General features: G+C 36.5%; 1 protein-coding gene across 1 annotated transcript in view; it reads right to left on the bottom strand.

Annotated features, from left to right (window-relative positions):
- Window positions 1-22,093, bottom strand: part of LOC101859872 (deleted in lung and esophageal cancer protein 1) — a gene marked incomplete in the record, with an annotated part of 36,270 nt that overhangs the window by 3,866 nt on the left and 10,311 nt on the right. The window contains 24 exon segments of the mRNA XM_013084849.2: window positions 1,129-1,275; window positions 2,159-2,347; window positions 2,943-3,018; window positions 3,279-3,367; window positions 4,569-4,691; window positions 5,484-5,695; window positions 7,797-7,931; window positions 9,034-9,104; window positions 9,482-9,588; window positions 9,989-10,140; window positions 10,525-10,601; window positions 11,089-11,262; window positions 12,234-12,364; window positions 13,172-13,282; window positions 13,965-14,118; window positions 15,508-15,650; window positions 16,368-16,526; window positions 17,109-17,239; window positions 17,804-17,897; window positions 18,519-18,658; window positions 19,665-19,824; window positions 20,367-20,574; window positions 20,864-21,026; window positions 21,729-21,921. Coding sequence (XP_012940303.1) covers window positions 1,129-1,275; window positions 2,159-2,347; window positions 2,943-3,018; window positions 3,279-3,367; window positions 4,569-4,691; window positions 5,484-5,695; window positions 7,797-7,931; window positions 9,034-9,104; window positions 9,482-9,588; window positions 9,989-10,140; window positions 10,525-10,601; window positions 11,089-11,262; window positions 12,234-12,364; window positions 13,172-13,282; window positions 13,965-14,118; window positions 15,508-15,650; window positions 16,368-16,526; window positions 17,109-17,239; window positions 17,804-17,897; window positions 18,519-18,658; window positions 19,665-19,824; window positions 20,367-20,574; window positions 20,864-21,026; window positions 21,729-21,921 — 3,339 coding nt within the window.

The following is a 22,093-nucleotide window of genomic DNA, read 5'->3' as shown; positions in this document are numbered from 1 at the left end:
TAATAATAATAATAATAATAATAATATCATTACTTTAAGAGAGTTTACGGGGTCCATGATGAAAATTATTGTACAACACGTGGTTGCACCATTGTTTGTCTGTCTATCTATCTGTCTGTCTATATTTTTTTTTCTTTCTCTCTCTCTCGTTCTTTCTCTCCCTTTCCCTTTATCATGCTTTCCTCCTCAATAATTTCATGTCCACATCCACTTATAATAAACAAATAATAAATATTTGAATTTGATATTTTGTGTTGGATACAATGAGATGCACTGTTACATAAAAAAAATTACAATAATAGAAAGTGATAGCCATTGTTTGAATCAAGTCATGTATAAAGTATATTTTAATATAATTCACTTTCACTTTCCTGATTTGTGCCAGATAGCTCAATAATATTGTTGTTTTAAACATTACTCCTTGAAAATTACATCCAGAGAGAGAATACTGTTGATGAGATCTATGAATGCCCCAGTGGATGTGGGAAACACTAACTGGCTCATTGTAGCATTCCTTATATAGTGACTTACCACCACATTGGAGAACTGTACAAATGAACCCAATAAACAGCCAAGCTTTAATAAAGAATTCAGTATGACTGATTTGAGAAAAGACATTAAATTAGAACATATTTTTCTTATTTCCTCAGAGCTTAAAACTGTGACAGTGACATGCTATTATTGTCACAGTACATTGATGATACTGACATTCTATAAAAAGTGAGATTATATCTCTTTGCACACAGCAGAAAAGCAGCGTCCATCAATACATCTTTCTCCACACTTTTTTTCATGAAATTTTTATTATAAAGATATTTGAACATGAACTTCTTTTAAGAACTATGGAGCAGCGTACATACTTCATTCTTGGTGTTGTTGAAATATAACAAAATATAACTAAACACAATATAGGCCATTTCAAAGGTAGAGTATTTTATCCCTCATCAAGAACATAGAGCTGAAAAGAAATATTCCCAGTAGGAAGAGACAAATAATTTGAACCCCATTTGGGCTTGAACCCAAACTTTTGCATGGCAGGTAAAAACTTGAAACTCACAGCACAACATCAGAAAGCATGCACATTTCAGTCACACATTACAAGTGCTGGTGGCCAAACAATATACTGACCTGCTGTGCTCCGTTATCAAACTGTATGAGAAGCTCGTCTTTAAACTCAAGTTTCCTCTCTACTGTCTCATCTTCACTTTCTTCTTTCCTCTCAGGGAATGAATTGTTGTGCAGAATTGATGGGGAGACTTTAAAAGCCACTTTCACCTGCAGAGTAGAGGTATGTATCATTATGCAAAAATTATGCAACCCTTGTTCATATATAGCTTTTCTTTTGACCAGCTTAATGCTCTGCTAGACATTGAATTAACTAAGATTCATTTGGGGGGAGGGTGGTTTCGATACTTTGGGATTTTGGGGGTCAATTTTTTGCTACATCAGATCCTCAGTCGACATACCAGAAGGAAAGAAAGATAGACAACAATATAAATATGGAGAAAAGACACCATTACTATGTCAAACAAATTGAAGCATGTGAGCGGCATCCCACTGGCATGGGCAGTACACCCTCACCCCCCCCCCCTCAAGACTGAATAGTGGAACATTTATAAACTCCTGTCTTCTTGGTACATACCCACATCTTGATCTCCTTCTTCTTCTCATACCTCTGCTAGAGCTCAGGAAGTAACTGACAGCAAGATATTTACCTCACAGTACAATTGTCTTATTTTTGTAAACAAAATATGTCACTCTGTAAAAACAGTATCAAAAGCACGATAATGGAGATGTCACATCAGAGCTCTTTTTCAGTATCCCAAATAGAATAGTGATCAAAGCAACAATATTTGTTTTAATTTTGTGATAAATCCAGTCATTGTCATTTTTAGGGTGTGATTCATTCAGTCGATCACAATCAAACTGTTCTTTAAAAATGTTTTACCACATGACAGAGAGGCATGCAGTAACGAATCACAGAATCTAAATATTCTTTTTCTTCTTCAAATGCCACAACAGACATCAGCGGCCATGGATCACCACTCATTTCTTGGGTCAGATGCTCTCAGATACTGGCTCTATAATAATGCACACAAAAAATACAACTTTAAAGTATGACATGCCATATAACAAAAAAAGTAGAAGTACATGTTACCATAAAGTTATGCCTGGGGTTTAGAGAGCAGAAAGAAGTAGATAGCCCTCTTGTCAGTCCTTCAGCATTGCTGGATGGGTCCAGGTCCACCAGAAGAAAAGGTTCTTCCACTTTGAGTCTGAAGGTCAGTGGGGTCAAAGTGTTGTTGGACAGCATGGTGGAACAGACACGCAGCGATTCAGAAGTGACCTGAAACATGGGGAAACAAAGGAAACTGTTGAAAATTTGGTAATTAAAATAAGTTTACATGTTTCAAGTTTTTTTAATGAGTTTTTAAATGAATTTAATGCTCATTTAGATGTAAATAGGATATTTTGAATGAAACATCCCATACTGTTAGGTTTTGTGAATTTACTTTCCTAAATCCATAATCAGGCTAGTACAAGAGAGATGGACAGAAGAAGCAGTTAGTAATCAGAGATGTTGTGCCTATTCCCAGAGAGACTATATATAAGTAGGGCAGCTGCACCTCATGTGGAGGGGAGAGTAGACTATCTTTATCCTCCAGTCTACTTAAGGTCAGCATATCTAAAATTAGGCATTTGCAAAAAAAAGTGACTGCTCAGAAGTAGAAGAATAAAGGAAAAAGAATAATTATGTCACAAGTCTTATCGTATTACATATATCCTTCATGGACATCAAAAAGACTATTTTTTAAATTCTTATACCATTGTTTACATTGTTGTCAAATGCCCATTGATCAGCATCTGACACCCAGACTACAAAAAACTAAATATGAGACAAGAAACAAATTTTGATGGGTTTACTGAGTAGGCATATTTACCTTATTTCCCTTTATGATGTCACTCATGGCTGACCTGTAGCACATGCCCTCATCATCTGTTTCTTCTACAGTCAGGCTGTCAAGAGAATGACACAATGATAAAAGGACAAATCACAATACTTTCCTCTACATACATGACATGCAAGGGGAAGAAAAAATAATTACCCAAATGATGCAGCTTTTCAGTTTGGGAAAAAATGTCTACTGCACTTAATAAAAGAGGGAAAAAATTGACAAAAGCATCAGTGCTTTAAAGTTATGCCCATTTTTCAAAAGTAAAAGTTGTTCATAACCACAAGGAAAAAGACATGCTGTAAGCACAAATCATTGACTTACAGAGCAGGCTTCAAGTGAGCTGTGAAGTCAAGTCTTAGTACATCTGCCTCATATGCTTCCTGCCTGTTTACTTTAGTCTTGTTTGCATCCTGGACCACAGAAAAAGATCAGGTCATTGAAAAATCAAAGCATAGTTCAAACACGCAGAAACTATTCATAGAATGGAGACAAAAATACTATTAATTCATTTTCTCAAAGGTACTTTCCCAACACAAATTATGATACACTGGAGTCCACTAATAACGAGTCCGGAAAAAACGAGAAGTCTGTTATAAAGGCACTATTCTAAAAACCCCGGTTTTTTTCTCCTCTTAACCATTGTAAACAAAATACTGCTATAGCGCTATCAGACACACTTGTGAATCGGTTATAGCGGAATATTGTTGCTGCTGTGCACATGGCATAGGCCAATTATACATAATGCAAGACCTCGCCAGTTGAGAAGCTTCTTGCTGATGTTTCGAAACGAAGAATAGGAGAGCCCATGTGTGTCAACAATGAAGGCCGGAGCAACTGAGTAGGGAAGGTGTGGCATGCGCAGACAGGCAAAATGCATTGCGTGATAGGTCAGTTTAGATTATCAAGGCCTGCCATGCCTCTCACTTCTCCGATGCAGGGATGGAGAGGTCACAGCAATGTGATGGATGGAGCGAATGTGTGACGTGCACAAGCAGACAGAATGCACCACAGGGTGGGGTGGGGTGGGGGGAAAACACAGCAGGCGAGTTAGCCCAGAGCCCTTTCTTCCTGATCGCTAACGCCGAGCTGTCAGTCCACATCGCTAGATCTAATATTAGAGAAACAAACCTGATTCGATTTTTGATCAAGTAAGACCTAGAGGTCATGTTGAAACAAAATCATCATCAAGGGAGATATCAAAAGGAAAAACAGAACACCAAACTCATAGATTAGGCCTACTTTACAGTTTCCCTTGAATTTATTACTGGATCCCTTATAGTGAGAATCCTGCTAAAACGGACATTTTGCTTCGGTCCCCTCCCTCTCATTATAACAGGATTCCACTGTACAGAGATTTATGTCTTTCAAACCATGTAGGCCTATAGAAATCCTTTACATTGACGACAGCACATAAGTATAACAGCTTAAAATTTCCCTAAATCTCTATTTTGAAATAAACTATGATGCATAGAAATTGTCAATTTTGAGAAAAAAAAGAAATCAAAAATAATTTTCTCTAAATCCTTTTCATTTTTGCCCCACACTCCCTTGACCTTAAGGCTGACTGTGGCAAATTCTCAACACTGAAAAGGAAAAACCATTCCTGCCTACCTCATTGTCCAGACTCATAAACCCAAGGGCATATCCAAAGCAGTCCATTTCCTCAGCAACTTCACTAGTAGGCAATGGACTGAATGTCAGGTCAACAAGGCTGCTGCTTTGAGCTGGTATCACCTGCATAGAAACATTTCTTTCTATTAAACAGTTGGTGACATACATGTAGCCCCACAATCTGCCAGTACCCACACCAATACAGCATACACAAAATCACGATACATACATACATAATATACATAGATTCACTTCAACCTATTTGCAATAAATCAAACCCAGAACTTAATGATGACACACAGAATTTTAAAGGTTTCTAAACTCAGTGTTCTCTGTCTAAGTGCTCAATAATGAGCATCAAAACAGGCATTGGGGTAAATATGATCTGAGCCACATTACACTGATCATCCCTCGATCAAGTCTGATCAATCCCCCCCCCCCCTTACTCTGAAATCAACAAGAGTGATGCCAGTAAGACAGGTGTCTGTACTAACAAATTGTAAATCAGGTTAACCAATTACATTGCCTCAAACACATTGCCACATTGCATTATTCTAGTGCTGAGTCCAACCCCTGTATGCTCATATTCTTGAAATATGTTTGCTCCATTGAGGGAAGCTTCATATCATATAAATTTGGTTTTCAAAAAAAACTTTACACGTAGAGCATAATGCATTTGCACAAAAGCATTTTCTTTAAGTAGAATCATGAAGAATTGAAAAAAAGCCAATAAAACTGATTTTTACAAACAGCACAACCAACAGTAGTAACGGAAGTGTTAGAGCAGAAAAGAAGAAAATTAAATAACAGAATATAGTAACAGCTTTTTGAAAGAACGATCTTGAAGAAAATAGTACTGAATTGGCAACAGAGATAACATTTAGAAAAAAACAACCTTGACTCAAAATTCTGTACCATTTGAGCTGGCTTGATAGTGTAGGGTTTGGGCACAACAACCCCATCATGTGGCCTCACATAACACGAGACAATCTTGGGCCTGTCTTCCTCCGAGGGATGACTTGACAGCATGCTGTCGTTCTGTCCCCGGCTCAGGAGACTGGCACTCAGCACAGAGGTGTCCGGCGAGTTCAGAATCACGTCCATGTTGGGCGGACTCAGAGCTGGCTCTGAGGAACACATGTGACATCGGTTGTTGCTATAGAAACACATGTGACAGCAATTATGTGACACCAGTCATGTTACACCAGTCATGTGACACCAGTCATGTGACATCAGTTGTTGCTATAGGAACACATGTGACACCAGTACTTGCTCTAGGAACACATGTGACACCATTACTTGCTCTAGGAACACATGTGACACCAATTCTTGCTATAGAAACACATGTGACACCAGTCATGTGACATCAGTTGTTATAGGAACACATATGTGACACCAGTACTTGCTCTAGGAACACATGTGACACCATTACTTGCTTTAGGAACACATGTGACACCAATTCTTGCTATAGGAACACATGTGACACCATTACTTGCTCTAGGAACACATGTGACACCAATTCTTGCTATAGGAACACATGTGACACCAGTCATGTGACATCAGTTGTTGCTATAGGAACACATGTGACACCAGTTATGTGACACCAGTCATGTGACACCATTTGTTGCTATAGAAAGACATGTGACAGCAGTTATGTGACACTAGTCATGTGACAGCAGTTTTGTGACACCAGTCACGTGACACCAGTTGTTGCTATAGGAACACATGTGACAGCAGTTCTGGCGTCGGCTGACAAAACGCCTTTTTTTATTCACAGTAGTTTCAAGAAAAATGGCATTTTGTCAGTGTAACCATTAAAGAACAAGGCGTTCTTCCGAAATTTGAATTCTAATTTATTCAAAAACTAGTCACAGTCTCATTTTGATTTTTTTCACACTTGTAGAATAACTGATCAGGCTATCAATTTAGTAAATTTAACAAATTGGCACCAAAAACGGAAAAAAGCATCTTGTCAGCTAACGGCAGAGTTGGTGTTAAAGTTTCACTCACATGCAAAAAAGAAATCACAAAAAAGTCAAAGCTTTCCTTTACACTGTAAACAACCATTGTTCAGTACAGAGTCTCAAAATAAAAAAATAATAAAGATGATAATACTCTTTGCTCAAAATTGATCCAAATCTTCAAAATTGCAAATTAAATCCAGGTATGTTGATGCTCATGGCTTCCTATGCAGGTATATGGCATTTATATTTATCAGAGGTAGGGTCATGCCAAGATTTCTTGAATATATATATATAATACTCTGTCACATTTTTAAGTATACACATTTTAAAACTCAGTTTTAGAAAATCCAAGCTACCAATTACCTTCAAATTTTCACACTGACTACGTAGTGATATACCTGTCACTGGTGAGTTGTTTTAAGATGTCTGAATGCACGAGTACTTTTGTTACTGTATGCGTTTTTTTTTTACTTTTTTAGAATAACTCTTGACAGAGAAATGATTTGTTAAAAAAATAAATACACATCAAAGCTTTGTCATTTTAGTAACAATTCGTCAATGATGAAACTTGTCTAAGTTAGTTTCAAGATACCACGCCTAAAAGAAAATGTGCGAAATAAGCCTGTTGGAATGATCTGCGGGGGTGCCTCAGTATCCACTGTAGCGAGACATCTTAAATGTAAAAAGAAAAACAGTGAAGACAACAATGGATTGTGAGAGAACAACAGGATCACAAAAGGATCGACCCCGTCGACTTGGGAGAAGAAAAACTACTCCAAGAGAGGTTCTTTTATACATCTGTCGCAGCTACGGAATCGTTTCAAAACAGCAAAACAAACCAGATATGAGATGTAAAACATGCGATAACACCAGTCTCAGACACTTCCTCAACTTGACAGAGAATTGCATGAAGAGTGGAATAACATCCCTCAACAGGTAGTGCAGCAATTGATTGATTCCATGCGGCGACAATGTCAGGCCATCATCAATACAAGAGGACATCATACACGTTACTGATCTTGTTAATTTTGTAGACCACCCCCACACACTTGTAAGTCGGGAATAAACCTGTTAGGTTAACTTTCGGTATTGTTGTTGGGTTTTTTTCATTTTTAAAATTGATTGAATTAGTATTCCTGAATTTTTTTAAAATATCGGCTCATTGTGAAACTAGCTATTTGCATTTAACACAGTGTATATTTAACAAAGTGACAGAGTATATACTTATACACTCAATGCATACACTAAAGCTCAAATGTTTTACCTTTTTTCTTCTCAGGAATGATTTCATTTCCAAATTTATCCCTTGGAGGGAAGGCTCTGCCAAAGCAAGTAATGAAGTTGATCAGCTTGTCTGGGTTGTTTTCTTGCTTAAATACCTGCCAGTCTACACGCACATCTGGAACAGAAAAGATAGGCAATAGATTTTTTTCCTCCAACACAAAATGACATCAGAGTGACTGTTCTCCCTCCAAGACTATCCAGTAAATAAAAGGGACTAGCACTTGTCATTTGAAAACAGTCAAATTGAAGATAAAACACCCTTGCATTGTTGAATAGAGTACAGAAATAAGAACAACATAAATTTCTCGCCACGCCGTTTGTAAATGAATGAAAAGTCCCAAAATGTTTTTTTTAAATTCAGCGTAGATGCTTTAAGCATCAGATTCTTAAAAGCCACTGACAACACAACATTAAAGAAACATCCCTGTGGCCAACACAGTTGACTTTACCATGAGTCCATCCTTCTTTTTTAAGATAACATTGCTTTTACATCCTTTGTAATGGAGATGTAGAAAATCCTTCAATCATTGAAATTTCTGTATGAGATACAAGCCACTATACAAAATAAACGCTCATTCAACTTTTTTTTAAAAGGTTTGATAGAAATGCAATAAATTATGGTACTTTTTAAATCCTTCCATGGTCAAGACAGACCAGATCTCATAAACCAGGTCTTTACAATGCTCATTGAGATAGACGTTACACACACCTATATTTCTAAAAATACTTCATATCCTTTTACCTGAGGCACACAACATTTTAACATGAAAGAGATACTTGTAATGAGCTGCAAGTGTAGCCTCATATCCACGTGAAGAAGGTATTCAAAGAGGGATGGGACAAATTAATAACTGTCAATATACCACTTGGTACAATTTAGTAAAATGTGAAGTCTGCCCTCCCGAAATCAAGTGATTTTTGCATGAGCATACACCAGAAACAAGAGAGCCGATCCTGGAAGTGACTGTACACAAGATTTCTAGCTACTTGCCAAACCACTTACCCACTCAAAATTTGAAAAATCAATAATCATTTATACTTAACTATGCTATTAACTCTTTTAGTATGATGATCTATCAGCACATGGCTGTATCGTGTACTGAAAGGCAGTGCTGTATCGGTACACGGTACTGAAAGAGTTAAGCAGCATTTTCTTTTCAATTGTATGTGCCTAATACGTTGTGAGGAAAATTTAATACAACAATACAAAAACAAACCTTTGGGGCTGGAGTTGTTGATCTTCAGTTTCCGGTTGATAGGGCTCACACCTGACACATGGGTCCCAAACCTAGACAAGGCAGTAGCAGATTCATCTTACAAAAAGTCACAACATTCCTCAATGATAAGTAACATTTACATTTGTTACAAACTACTACAAAATGAAAAAAAAAAGAATATTTCATAGTTCCTTTCATACTAGCTTTCCAGTTATGTCATTCATTATTTGAGTCACTCCAGACACAATTTAGTTGTGTTCTAAAATGTCTATCTCAGACCTTTTTATTCAAATAGTTAAAAATTCAAATTTTTAAAAATACCAAACTGTATCAATCAAAAACCAGTATTTCAATATGACAAGAAGACTGGATTTCTAAAAAAATACAAAAAAGAATTTACATCAGTCCATACTAATCATATATCTCATCCCATTTACAGTTACTGTACCTGACGACCGGCTTCTGCTCTGGTTGACCAGCGGTCAGTTGGAAGCTGAGAGGGCATCCAAGAACTTTCATGTCCATTGGGATCTTGACATCATCTAAATCTCCAACCTGTCCATCAAAGTTAAAGAAATAGAAATAAATAAAACACTAATACAAGTAGCAAACCTCTCTACCAAGATCAATCTTAAAATTTTACAACTTTATTGCTCGAAAATATCTGGAAGAAGGCTCTTGGCCCAAAAGCACTTCTGTGACCCCTGACTTGTTGTCTCTTTGGTTTTACTTTTAACTGCAGTTTTTCCAGGATTTAAAGTAAAACCTAAGGATGTAATCATATAAAATAAACGTTACTAAACATTAACAGGAAACAATTCTCACTCAACAGAATGAAAAGAAGCACCTTTGCATTATTTCAGCAAAACATAAAAGGCACAACTCATTCCAAGCTATAACAGTCTAACTTGCATAAAACAAAAGAAAACAAACACCAGATCTGTCAAGAATTTACCTTGAATATGAGGTTGTCATGGTAACTGCCCCACATGTCTGAGTGAGCCATGACCTCCACGGCCTGTTCCTCGAATGGTTGTAACATACCAGTGGCTGGAAGAACCAGGAAAGCAGCTCCTTTCTTCTCATGCAGAACCAGTTTGTTATAGTCTGAAATAAACAAGAATATAACAGGGTGAAGAAGCCTTCAGAAAACAAGCATACAGATACCATTTCATGTCCTCAAAAATCATCTAAGAGCTGATGAGTCAATGGCTGCCATGTTAAAAATCTCTTCCTCTTTTATTTTCTCTATGTTCCTCTATGAAAAGGTCAACTTTATGGGGAACTGAAGAAAGGAAATAAAAATTTTTAAGCTTGACAGCTATAAAGAACAGATCAAATTTAGAACCTCAGAAAAGTTGACAGACGGTCACAATTGACAAAAGGCAAAAAATCAGCGGACAGACATTAACTTCCAAATAAAAACAACATCCGAACAGATACCATCATTTCAAAAATAATCTTTCCATTACCTGTATACGCCAAATTTACCTTCTTTTGCTTTCAGGGGTGTCTTGCTCAGAGGATCCGCAATATTCGGAGTCCTGTTGAGCAGGTTTCTCCTTTGACTGTTAGAAAAGCAAAATGCAAACAAAGTAGACTGTCCTGTATTTTACTGACACACTCATAATACAATTCATAGTTGAAATGAAATTAACTGCGCACACTAAATGTGGCAAGTTCAGTAACCACTAGCAAACATATTATGTATGGAAACCTTGTTGCATTCTCACTGTTCTCATTTGTAGATATGCTTTCAAAGGTAAAGAGCATAAAGATGTGACTGAATAAGACAAACGTTACTGCATTTTTTTTTTAAAGGAGCAGAGGGTCAGCCTATGGCAGTTTCTGTCCCACAAAATATAAATACATAACATTGTAGAAAATAAAGACACATGAGCATGCACACAAACATAAACATACACATACACACACACAAGATCACAAATGCAACACTCACATACAGACACAAATACAAATAATTCACATAGCTTTTTTAATGAGAGCATGATGGACATTCTAAGATTCCATTATACATTTAAGAAAAAGACAAACCTGCGAGCTGTTTGTGTGTCCCCACCCTCTGGGGGTGCGGGCAAAGTCGCTGTGAAATGTTCCACTGACACCTTGAACGGTGCACAGATAGCTGTCTGGTTACAGATGTGCACATATCTCTTGACCGTCTCTCCTAGAGCATTCTCGTCACCAAAGTTCAAAAGCAACTCATCACTGTGGGTGGAAAGAAGAATAAAGATTTTTGCTTTCTGTCAGATATATTAGAGTTAGACACTCCGTGTATGATGCAGAAGATAATGTTTGTGCTGTGCTGTTATCTCTTGTCTTATCTGTGTGTGTGTGTGTGTGTGTGTGTGTGTGTGTGTGTGTGTGTGTGTGTGTACACGTGGTGAAACACCAAACCAATGTGCCAGGATCTGGACAATAAAGATGTATCTTATCTTATCTTATCTTATCAGGCATTCAAAATATGCTTTTGTTGCTACATCATACTAGATTGGTCTATTAAAATGCTGCTGTACAAAGATTCCTAGTTATTACCTGACTTGTAAGTAAATGTACAGATCAAACTTTTAAGTGCAGTTGGAAGGTATACAACTAGTTATGTCAGTTACTATTTTGGGAATACTGAACTTTTTTAATTTCATCTCTAATCAAAGCTTTGCAATGTTCTTAAAATGAATTACGCTAAATTCTGCATTTACATTTACAATTAAAGTGTCCTCAACAGAAAGATCCTACGACATTTGCTCAACTCAGTTTTTGCATAATTCAGTAAGGAACCCATTTAATACAATAACAGTCATTCAGTCTATGGTAAAACTAAAGTTAAATATAAAAAAGAAATATACAGTAGCCTGCTCTCAGAATTTTGGTACAGCCACAAAGTTTGGCGTCTCTCCCAAAAGTTGCTGAAAGCTCCACAGTGTGTCTTTGAGCAAAGCATATCAACCAATGTGTAAAAAACAGAGTGCAGCACTGTGGCAGCCATGAATGGTGTTTATGCATATGAAAATTCCTTCACTTGTTTCTGCACTTTAAAAACTTGATTTAATATCATCAGCACAATTGGGAGACATATTTTTTAAAGTACAAAATAAAGTGGTCTTGAGGGTTTTTTTCTTTTCCTTTTTACAAAGAAACGCATAGCAATGAAGAGGTAGGCTATTAATCAGCACACTTACCTGATGAGATGACTGTCTGTAGAGGTCTTGTACGACACAGCCAGAGTCCGGACATCACAGCTCACATTCAAGAACAGTTCTTCCTCCTGGCCACCAACTTTGCAGGGCAGTCTCACCTCAGAGTACGACATCTTAAAGAGGAAAAAGAAATCAGTGTCAGAAAGTTAGCTTTCTCTTTATTTTCCACAGATTATGGAGAAATCATAAAATTTTCAAACCAATTTCAGTGTCTTCAACCTGTCACACTATTCAAAAAGCATTAAAAAATTAAATACGGATTGAGTCACCAAAAGTGAAAAAAAAATCACATAGAATGTACCTAATTAGCTTAATAGATATATCAAAATCATGATGTGTACAGATTTTCATGTACTTATCTTGTCTTACCTGGTATTTCAAATCATCAACCCAACAGCTGAATCTGACAGCCTAAGCACACGTTTTTCTTCTGAGTGAACTCATAACCAAAATGACAATAGTTCTGCGATCCCATAATGCAAGAGAACTCACAAACAGGAGCCACATCTGCTTGTTGGCCAGCCACATTCACTGTCAGATTCCAAAACCACAAGCCACAAACTTGACCATTGGGAAGTTGCAAGATAAAATGTGTCTGCCACATACCTTTTGTTGCCACTTCCTCTGAGTAATTCTTTAAAAGGAGTTTGATCATTAATCAATATCGCTTGACAATAGCACAACAGATAACTCATCCTCTCACTTCACTGAAACAGAGTAAGCATTATTATAACTTGCCCAATTTTTACAACAGCATTTTGAAAACTGAAAAAAATCAATACGAAAGAATAAAAATCTTGGTGCTCTGAGAAACAGTCATATCCTTCTTTAGCATCCACTATCTCTTCTTTTTACTCTCTTGTTTTCCCTTTATCTCTCACTCATGCATTGTGGTAACAAAATACACACAATGTTCTTACCGCTTTCAATGGGGTGAAGGCAATGGCAACAGACTTCTGCTCCCAGCTTTTTATTTTGCCTTCAATCTCTTGGATTTCAATCACACAGTCATCTTTCTGTGATCCTTCGACCTGAAAAAGACAATTAGTTTTCTGTAAGTAACAACTGTGTGGCAAGTTTTATCCATTTCAATAATCAATGCCTTTTACACTCCTTAATTCTCTAAGGTTTTATGTTTCGTTTTTTTTTTAATAAAAGGAGATAGTGAAGGGGTAGAGGGAAGTCTATGAATTAAACACCTTACAGGATTCAAGACGTTATTTTGAAGTCAGCTCTATACAGTTGAGCTTAAGGAGGTCATACATTGCAAGACTAGACCCTTGGTTGACAGATACACATAAAAGAAAGATGGACAAAAGGAAAAGTAGATACAAACTGAAATAAATGAAATCTTCTTTCAAATACTTTTATTGTGTTATATTTTTATCCACCTTCAAGAGATAAGGAAGTCTATATTTATTTAAATGGATTCTGATGTGCAAAAAAATGTACATTCTCTACCCTTCTATACTTTATGGTCTATAAAAGGTTTCTTTCTTTACTGATTCTTGCTACAAGGCAAAAGACCAGAACTATAATGCATCCAAAACAAATTGCAGTGTTTCTAAGAGAATATTAGAAAATACACCTGACTTCCCATAAGGATCAGTAGTTATCTCTACATATCAAAGACACTGTAAATGTTTCACTATTAGGCCTGATATGCTCAAATAAATGGCATTTAACCATAGGTAAACAACAACTAGCACTAACCTTTCCCCACTTGAAAGTCGTGGGCAGCAGGGTCTGGTTGTGCAGCACAGCATTAAAGACAACAGGAACCTGAAGGTAGACCTCGGGCAAGAATTTGTCACACTCCAGCAAGCATATGATGGGCTTTTGAGCCTCCCCGTACACTCCAATGTGACTGAAAGTTAACAAGAAAGTTTAAAAAATAAAATAAAAACAAAAAACAAAAGAGGATCTGGAATATAGCTTTAAAACAACTATACCACAGCAACAAGGATAACTGTGACTTTCGAACATGGTATATTCCTCCTTCTTCTTTGAGAAATTCCAGGAACATCAAATTTCTGTAACAAAGGTTTCTAAAGAAGGATGAATTCTGTGAACAATTTCCAGTACATAAATATTTCTTGCAAGTGTCTGTGAGAGCAGTAGGATAACATGAAGCAACGAAAAAAAAGTTTGTGAATTTTTTTGTATAGACTAAAGAAAATATCAAAACAGATCACCTCAGAAAGACTTTTATATTCTATAACATGGCATTGGATCAATGGTCATGATCCCAAAGGTTACTGGATAGTGACAGCAACCAAAACAAATACAGCAACTAAATCGTTTTATCAGACTTGTGGTGATATCACTACAACTAATACTAGAGCCTGTATTTCAAAATGAGTATTTTATTTTCAGCTTGCAGAAAAAGTAGGAGATAAGAAAGTTAATTTCTTCAGAATTAAACCTTAAACCACGAGGAGATTGGTCTTATAGAGGTAACTCAATAGAATGACCAAACACAAAATGAGAATAGACATCTGCTTTCTTCTTGAAAAAAAAAATGGTGATCTGAACATACAACCTCAAATTGTATGGATTGAATTATCTAATTTAACGTATTCATACAAGGTATCTGATCCCATACAATCGGAGGAATCCAATAGTGTCCTTTTAGAAATTTTGATTTATAACAATATTACTGCATTTATTATTTTAATATTATTTCATTATTTTACTCAAATCAATTCTATTGTTAGTATTATTGTTTTTTATATTGATGTTATGACCGTGTTTCTTCTTCTTCTTTTCTTCTTCTTCTTCTTCTTCTTCTTCCTCTTCTTCTTCTTCTTCTTCTTCTTCTTCTTCTTCTTCTTCTTCTTCTTCTTCAATTATCATTAATACTGCCCTTTATCCATAATCGTGTTATTGATAAAAATAGACAGTAGCATAAATGATGACACTATAAGGGGGGGAAAGATGAGAAATGGTAAGGGGGGGGGGGGCAATTACAGCGAATTATGGGCGATTTCCAGGTTGAGAACCATAGATATGGGGTACATAGAAGCAGAACCAATAAATTGGCAAAAAGATAATAATATTATTAATCCGCATACAGGAAAAAGAGGCTAAAACAGCACCTGGACATGGATGGCTGGTGCCTCTATAAATAAATAATTGATGGTCAGGTCAGGTTCTTTAGCTCAAATGGCAACTGTTATACTTGACAAATTTCATTTTTTTAACTGATAGAGAAAATAAAAAGATCAGTGTGCATCATCTCATTACTGCTTCTTACCAAGTCTCCCCACCATCATACTCCACTTGCACGACACGTTTGACCGACCTCACGCAGGTGGGGGCCAGGGTCAAGGTCACAGTCCGTCTCTCCAGGGGCTTCAGTTCCCCTGACATCTCAGAGAAGCTAAGGTCACTGGCAGCCTGAGCAAACAAACATTCATGTCAGGTTTATTATTTAGATATGAGTCCTATTTCTTTTTTTTTTAGGGGGGACTTTCGTAAACAGAATTACAAAATGGTTGGTAGCTCTTTGTACTTTTACCAATGTTTATGACTAGTCTAATGATGATGATGATGATGATGATGAAGATGATGATGGTGACGATGACGATGATGACAACAATGATGATGATGACAAGGACAATGACAACGTCGATGATGACGATGATGATGATGATGATGATGATGATGATGATGATGATGATGATGAGTAGTCTTGTCATTAATATTCTTTTTTATATTCTGACACAGCCCTTAGTTGGGGAAACGTTGAACGTGTAAAATTTTTGAAAATCTTACAAATCTCCACCGTTTTTTGTCTTTTTGCAGTCAACAATGATGATAATGATGATGATGATGACGATGATGATGATAATGGGCCTTTCCAGATCAGAAAAATCTAAATCAATAGGCCTATTTATTAATCCTCCACCTCCTCCCCAACTCACTTATGGGAGCAACAACACAACATGAGACAAACTAACAACCCAGCAACATGTTACTCAGTACTCATTCACGCTGACCTTCTAAAACAGGACGTTCTCTTCTCATGCATCAGATACTATGAGTTAAGTCATTTTTCTTTTTCACAAGAAAGCACACAACAAACATGAACCAGCTATCTTTAGTCATAATTACCATGGAGTCCTCACACTCCTCTCCTGTGGGGGAGTCCACAATGTTGAACTTGACCACTATCTGTGACGCGTTGACAATGGTCATTTTCTTCTGCTCAGACTTGCCAACACGAACAAGGCCAAAGTTGATGGACGGTTCTTCGATTCTAAGCTCAGGACCCTGTGAAATCAAAAGTTTGACAGTCATTTACCTTGTATTATGAATCTATTACATCACAACGCAAAATAAAATAAAAATTTATGACGAAAGCTTGTACTAATTCATATAGTTTTGTCCTTCAAAACCCACTCATTCACATTTACCTCGATATATGATTTTGTGTTTAGCTCATTAGCTTAATTTAACCTTTTAATTCTGTGTTATCATTATCATGACAACCTTTGTAAACAATTTGAGTTTCTCTGATAAATCTATATAATATGTATTTTGACTATGTACAAAAACTGCTAAGGAAGTTTTACAAAGTAAGAAAAGGAAGCGCACAGATAAACTAACATCCACACTTACATTGAAAAAGTTTGAATTTCTTATAAAAATGATTCTTAAAACATCAGAGGAAATGTATGTTTTTAAAGAAATTTTCAAAAGAAAAGTAATAACCTCATGGATTTGATATCATCTGAATCAAGTTCTTAGTGATATATTCTACACTGTAAGTTAAGAAAGTGTACACGCTTATGTAAAGTACTGTTTCATACAAGAAAACAAAGCGATTATCTGTCAAGAGACTGTGATCGTTACCTTGAAGTGTGCATCCACGTGCAAATGCAGTGGTTCCGCCATGTTCATCACATAGCACAACAAGGTATGACTGATCTTCCCTGGTTCTATGCCAGTTATGCTGACCTCCAAATCCATTGCCATTCCAGGATCTAAAACCACAAAGCAAATAAAAAATGAGAACAATTATAACTGAGTAAATAAGTTGACTAACACATACACTCACACACACACACACACACACACACACACACACACACACACACACACACACACACACACACACACACACACACACACACACACACACACACACACACACACACACACACACACACACACACACACACACACACAAGTGCACGCGCTCGCTCGCACGCATGCACACACTTGCTTACACATAAACAGTCAAAAACTCAGCCACATTGACACAAATTTATATATATATTTAAGAAGTTTTTGCAATCAACCCAAAGTCCAAATGAAAGAGCATGCTCCTCTTCAAAATTATCAACATGGCTTCTTCCCATATTTAAACTTCTACAAAAACTCACTGCAGTTTATCGACTACTGCAGCCCACAAACTAAGTAACATTTCATCTTCTCACTTCTTACATAGAAACTTAGTCTCCACATGAGTAAGCTAACTTCAAGACATGGGATGAAAATAAACACAGAACATTGACCTGTTGCAGACAAATTGACCTACTATTTACCTAATTCCCCAAATGGAGGTTCAACTTCCAGAAGATAACTGTCTGTATACGGCTCCCACTGGAATGTGATGGCTGAGTAGCTGTGGTTAGCCATCTGCGAAAAAGATAATAAACAGCATCATCAATATCCTTGTTTACGTTCTGAAATCAGCTTGAACATTTTAAAAAGTACAAAGATGAAAGTGTCTATATATTTTACAGTCTCATCAAAGATACCATAGCAGGCTCCATTGTCAGTGTATAGATTCAAACTGTCAAGAACTTGAATAGTAAGGTATCATAAACTTCTTGAGAGTGGCTTTCTTCAGTGAGACACTGAATCAAGCTCAAAAACATATAAATCGTTTAAGGTACAACTGGTGTTGCAAATACAAAATAATACAGTAGGCCTACAATTCAATAAAGGTTTCTTAAAAAATGATCATATAAAAGTAGGAATTTTACTTCACCAAAGAGGAATAACCTTTAACATCTTCTTGAGTCAGGGGAGCTTGTGAAAATTTACTAATTTGCTCTAACCAGGTCACATTCTTTTCAAAATAACATATTTCTCATTTAAAATCAAAGGGATGATTTCCTTTAGAAAAGTTTCAGCCATTAAAACATTATCTTTAAAAAGTCTCTATGCACCTGACAAAGTAACTCGAAAAAAAAATGTATCTTCTCAAAACTTTTTTGAAAGTAAACTAAAACAAATAAACTCTGATTTACTCACCGTAAAAAGCCTCTTGATTGTAGAACCAACGAGAGATGGGGCACTCACAAACATGGCATAGGGGTGAAGTACTACGTTGAGAGGAATACATTCACCCTTAACTTCAACCTCTAGTCCAGTGATGTCACGGAAAGGCAAAACTGGTGAGGGCAAAGGATGAAATCATCTAAAAGCAGACTCGAGATGTCAGATTTCTAGCAGCCTTTTGCTATTCGTGGAGGAGCTTTATAGTGTACCAGCCTTCTACAATTGCAGATGGCTTATATACCCACAGACTTATCTGGCGATTTATATATATGCTCCCATTTTTAACATAAAATTTCCCTAGGAGAGAACTATTTCAAGGACAACTGAATCTAATCTAATATTCTGCATTTTTCTATTTACTAATTGGCCTCTCTTTTTTTAATTAAGAACACCCCATCTCTTTTGACCGAATCTCAATTCGACCCCTCTGTTTATATTCATTCATACTCTTGTAAGTATCTTCTGTGAAAACTAATAATTGTGAAAATTGTTTTACAGTTTCACTTTCTCATTTTCTATGTAACCAAGGAATCTTAAAGTCATTACTTTACATTGTGTTCAAAATTTCTTTTCCAACAGAACTTTACATTTGATTTGTTTCAGTCTTAAAGTGGAGCTTTATTTTCATTTTTCAAACACTTCAACGCATGCCAAGAGGGATTTAAAGAAAAAAGTGCTCCCCCTTCCTCAGTCAATGATTAGATAGGCCTATCCAAAACAATAAAATATCACTTCTTTATTAAAGCATTGCTTGAAAATTGGTACACGTCACTATTAAATTTGATCAACTAATATTTTTTTTCAATGAACACAAAAAGATCTCCTCTTTCATTCTTTCTTCAAATGCAATACCTTTCCTGTTTGGAAACTTAAAACACCAAGCGTTTGGCCAAAATAACTCTTTCATTAACCTAGCATTACTAAAAGAGTGGTATGCATTGAGAAAAGATAAGATAAGATAAAATAAAATAAGATAAGATAAGATAAGATAAGATAATACTTTATTATCCCAGAGGAAAATTTTTTTGGCTGTACAGAACCGTAAAAGCACATGCAGGTATACATAGACATTGAATTATATATTACTAATTAATTAATCAACATCATACGAAAACTGACCTCCTCCCCCTGAGAGAATGTTGTTGCTTTCCTCCTCCGTGTTACCTGCCACCCCCTCTGTGCTGCCGGGTCGGGACTGGCCGTCCACAGAGTTCACGCTCTCTTTCCGTGGAGGCACGTGCTGAAGCATCATGTGGACCACGCTGTGGAAGTTCCCCTCCTGCATACACACAGACAAAATATTAGATAATCTTACTCTTTTCATGAAAACTTACAACTGGTATCAAAAGAACATTCTGGAATTTGTCACTTGTAGTTAGCAGTGAGCAAGCACTATAAACACATACATTTTGCTGGGAACAGATTCAGATAACAGCCATACTGAAAAGAAGAAAGAGCAGATAACATAAACACACTGACCAAAAGCAAAACCCCACGCTTACCGAATGACAGTGGGCGATAAATGTCCAAACACATTATTGTATTTGGTGGAGGAGAATTCTGACAAAAAAAGAGTAAAAAAAACAAGGCATGAAAACAGTAGAAGGTAAAATAGAGTCATTCCACCTAATCTGACTCCTCCTTCTGTTATACTGTCTAATTAACTTAATCAAACTATTTGCATCTAGGATTTACTTTTCCCTTCAATCATTCCTTGATATGATGTTACCTGTTGAGTGTTTTATTCATGTCACTGCTAGACAAATCTCCCTATAAGGTCCAATGAAGCTGTCTTTTTTATTCTTTACTACAATCACTTACAGCTGGAGGAGCAAATGTAAATTTGAAGTCTGCGATTTCTGCTGGCTGCAAGATGCCATTGGTGGGGAATACACTGAATACAGAGTCAAGGTCAGGCACACGCTCTTCCTCAGAATGTTCTGCAGGCTGTGAAGAGGGCAAACAAGCCTGGGTATCCTTGGGCATGATGGGTTTGTATACCATCCACTGGAACGGAAGTTCCACCTTCCTATGAAATGAAGGAAATGAAAAATGCTCAGTGAGCAGTGACACACTTTCAAAGGGTATTTACACACAAGAATTTTTTTTTAATTTCGTTACGCATGAACCATTTGTTAGGCGAACTTGATAGGAAAGTATACACCTCACACTGATCACAACTGAGACAAAATTTGTTCACAATCAAAAGCTTTGTGCTAAAGCGAGAGAGGCTTATCAAACTTTTAATAAAAATGTCACAATTGTTAATGATTATAATAATATCTCATAAGGACATTATAAAAACTTAATTCACTTACGTGAAGTTGCATACTTTCACTGTCCTCTCTGTGTAAGTGAAAGGATTGAGATCATCAAACTTCAGAAGGTTCTTTGCAGAGACATCATTCATCTCATTCAGTTTTGGTTCAGACAGACCTCGCTCTACGCTAGCAAGACCCACACGAGCAACCTCTCCCTCACCTAAGAGATGGAAAATTGTGATAGTGTTACTGATATCGTTTACATTTTCAGTAAAAGGAAATTTAACTAAAAGCAGACAAATATATATTAAGACATGAAATACACAAGAATTAAAATCAAACCCTTTGAAACCAGTATTTCAAAGCTGTTGATGAATTCATTCTAAGAGAGATGCAACAGAAAAGGAGAAAATTGATATTTGGTTTTCCTTTGAAACTAAAATTTTCCCTTCCCATGCACCTAAAAAATGATAATTTTTTAAAACCTCTTACTTCATTATGCACCATTTCCAGTCACAGCACAAGAAAATGAACGAGTTATAAATGAAGCAGAAGAAATATTGGTAGATAGAAAGGGGGAAAAAATGTAGATTTGTTGACCTTATTTTAATTAACATGAGTCTACTTTAATGATCAATCAGAATCATGGCATGTAGAGCATGTCCACACCTGGTCCCCTTGCCGGTGACATAAGCAAATACACCTGACCAACATTCACAATAATTGAGCTAATGATGACATTTTTCTAAACTACATTTCTTTTGCTTCATTATCTAGAGCCAGTCTTTGTGAGACCACTGATTTTAACCTCAAGCTACCAATGTGCTTCTGTACTTAAAATTACGAAGAATACAACTGACACCAATAACAGCTCTGCTTCATTTGATCAAAGCAAATAATGCACCACAGAATAAAAACTTACCTTTGATCTTGAAATGTGAAGCGTGACAGTTGTCACAAGCAATCGTCATTTCTTGCACATATGTTTTCTCTGCCTGAGGGTTAAACAGCACTTCCAGCACTGTGGACTGGCCTTTGCCCAGCTCAAAGGTTGCAGGGTGTATCTCAAACGGAGGCTGCTTGATGGTAATCTTTGTGATGTTGGGGATCACAGTCTAAGCACCAATTTTTTTTTAAGATAGAAAAAATGCTACATTAATCACAAATAAAAGAAACGTAATTTTTTCATTTTGGGGAAATTTTTCCTTCAGTGGTATGGACAAAGGCATTCAGATTACATATACACAATACCGCAACAGAATTCTTGCTAATGACACTACAAACTTA

This window comes from Aplysia californica, unplaced genomic scaffold (genome assembly GCF_000002075.1).
Source record: "Aplysia californica isolate F4 #8 unplaced genomic scaffold, AplCal3.0 scaffold00322, whole genome shotgun sequence".
Lineage (NCBI taxonomy): Eukaryota > Metazoa > Mollusca > Gastropoda > Aplysiida > Aplysiidae > Aplysia > Aplysia californica.
The sequence above is the reverse complement of the archived record's forward strand: the minus strand, read 5'-3'. Positions and strand labels throughout refer to the sequence as shown.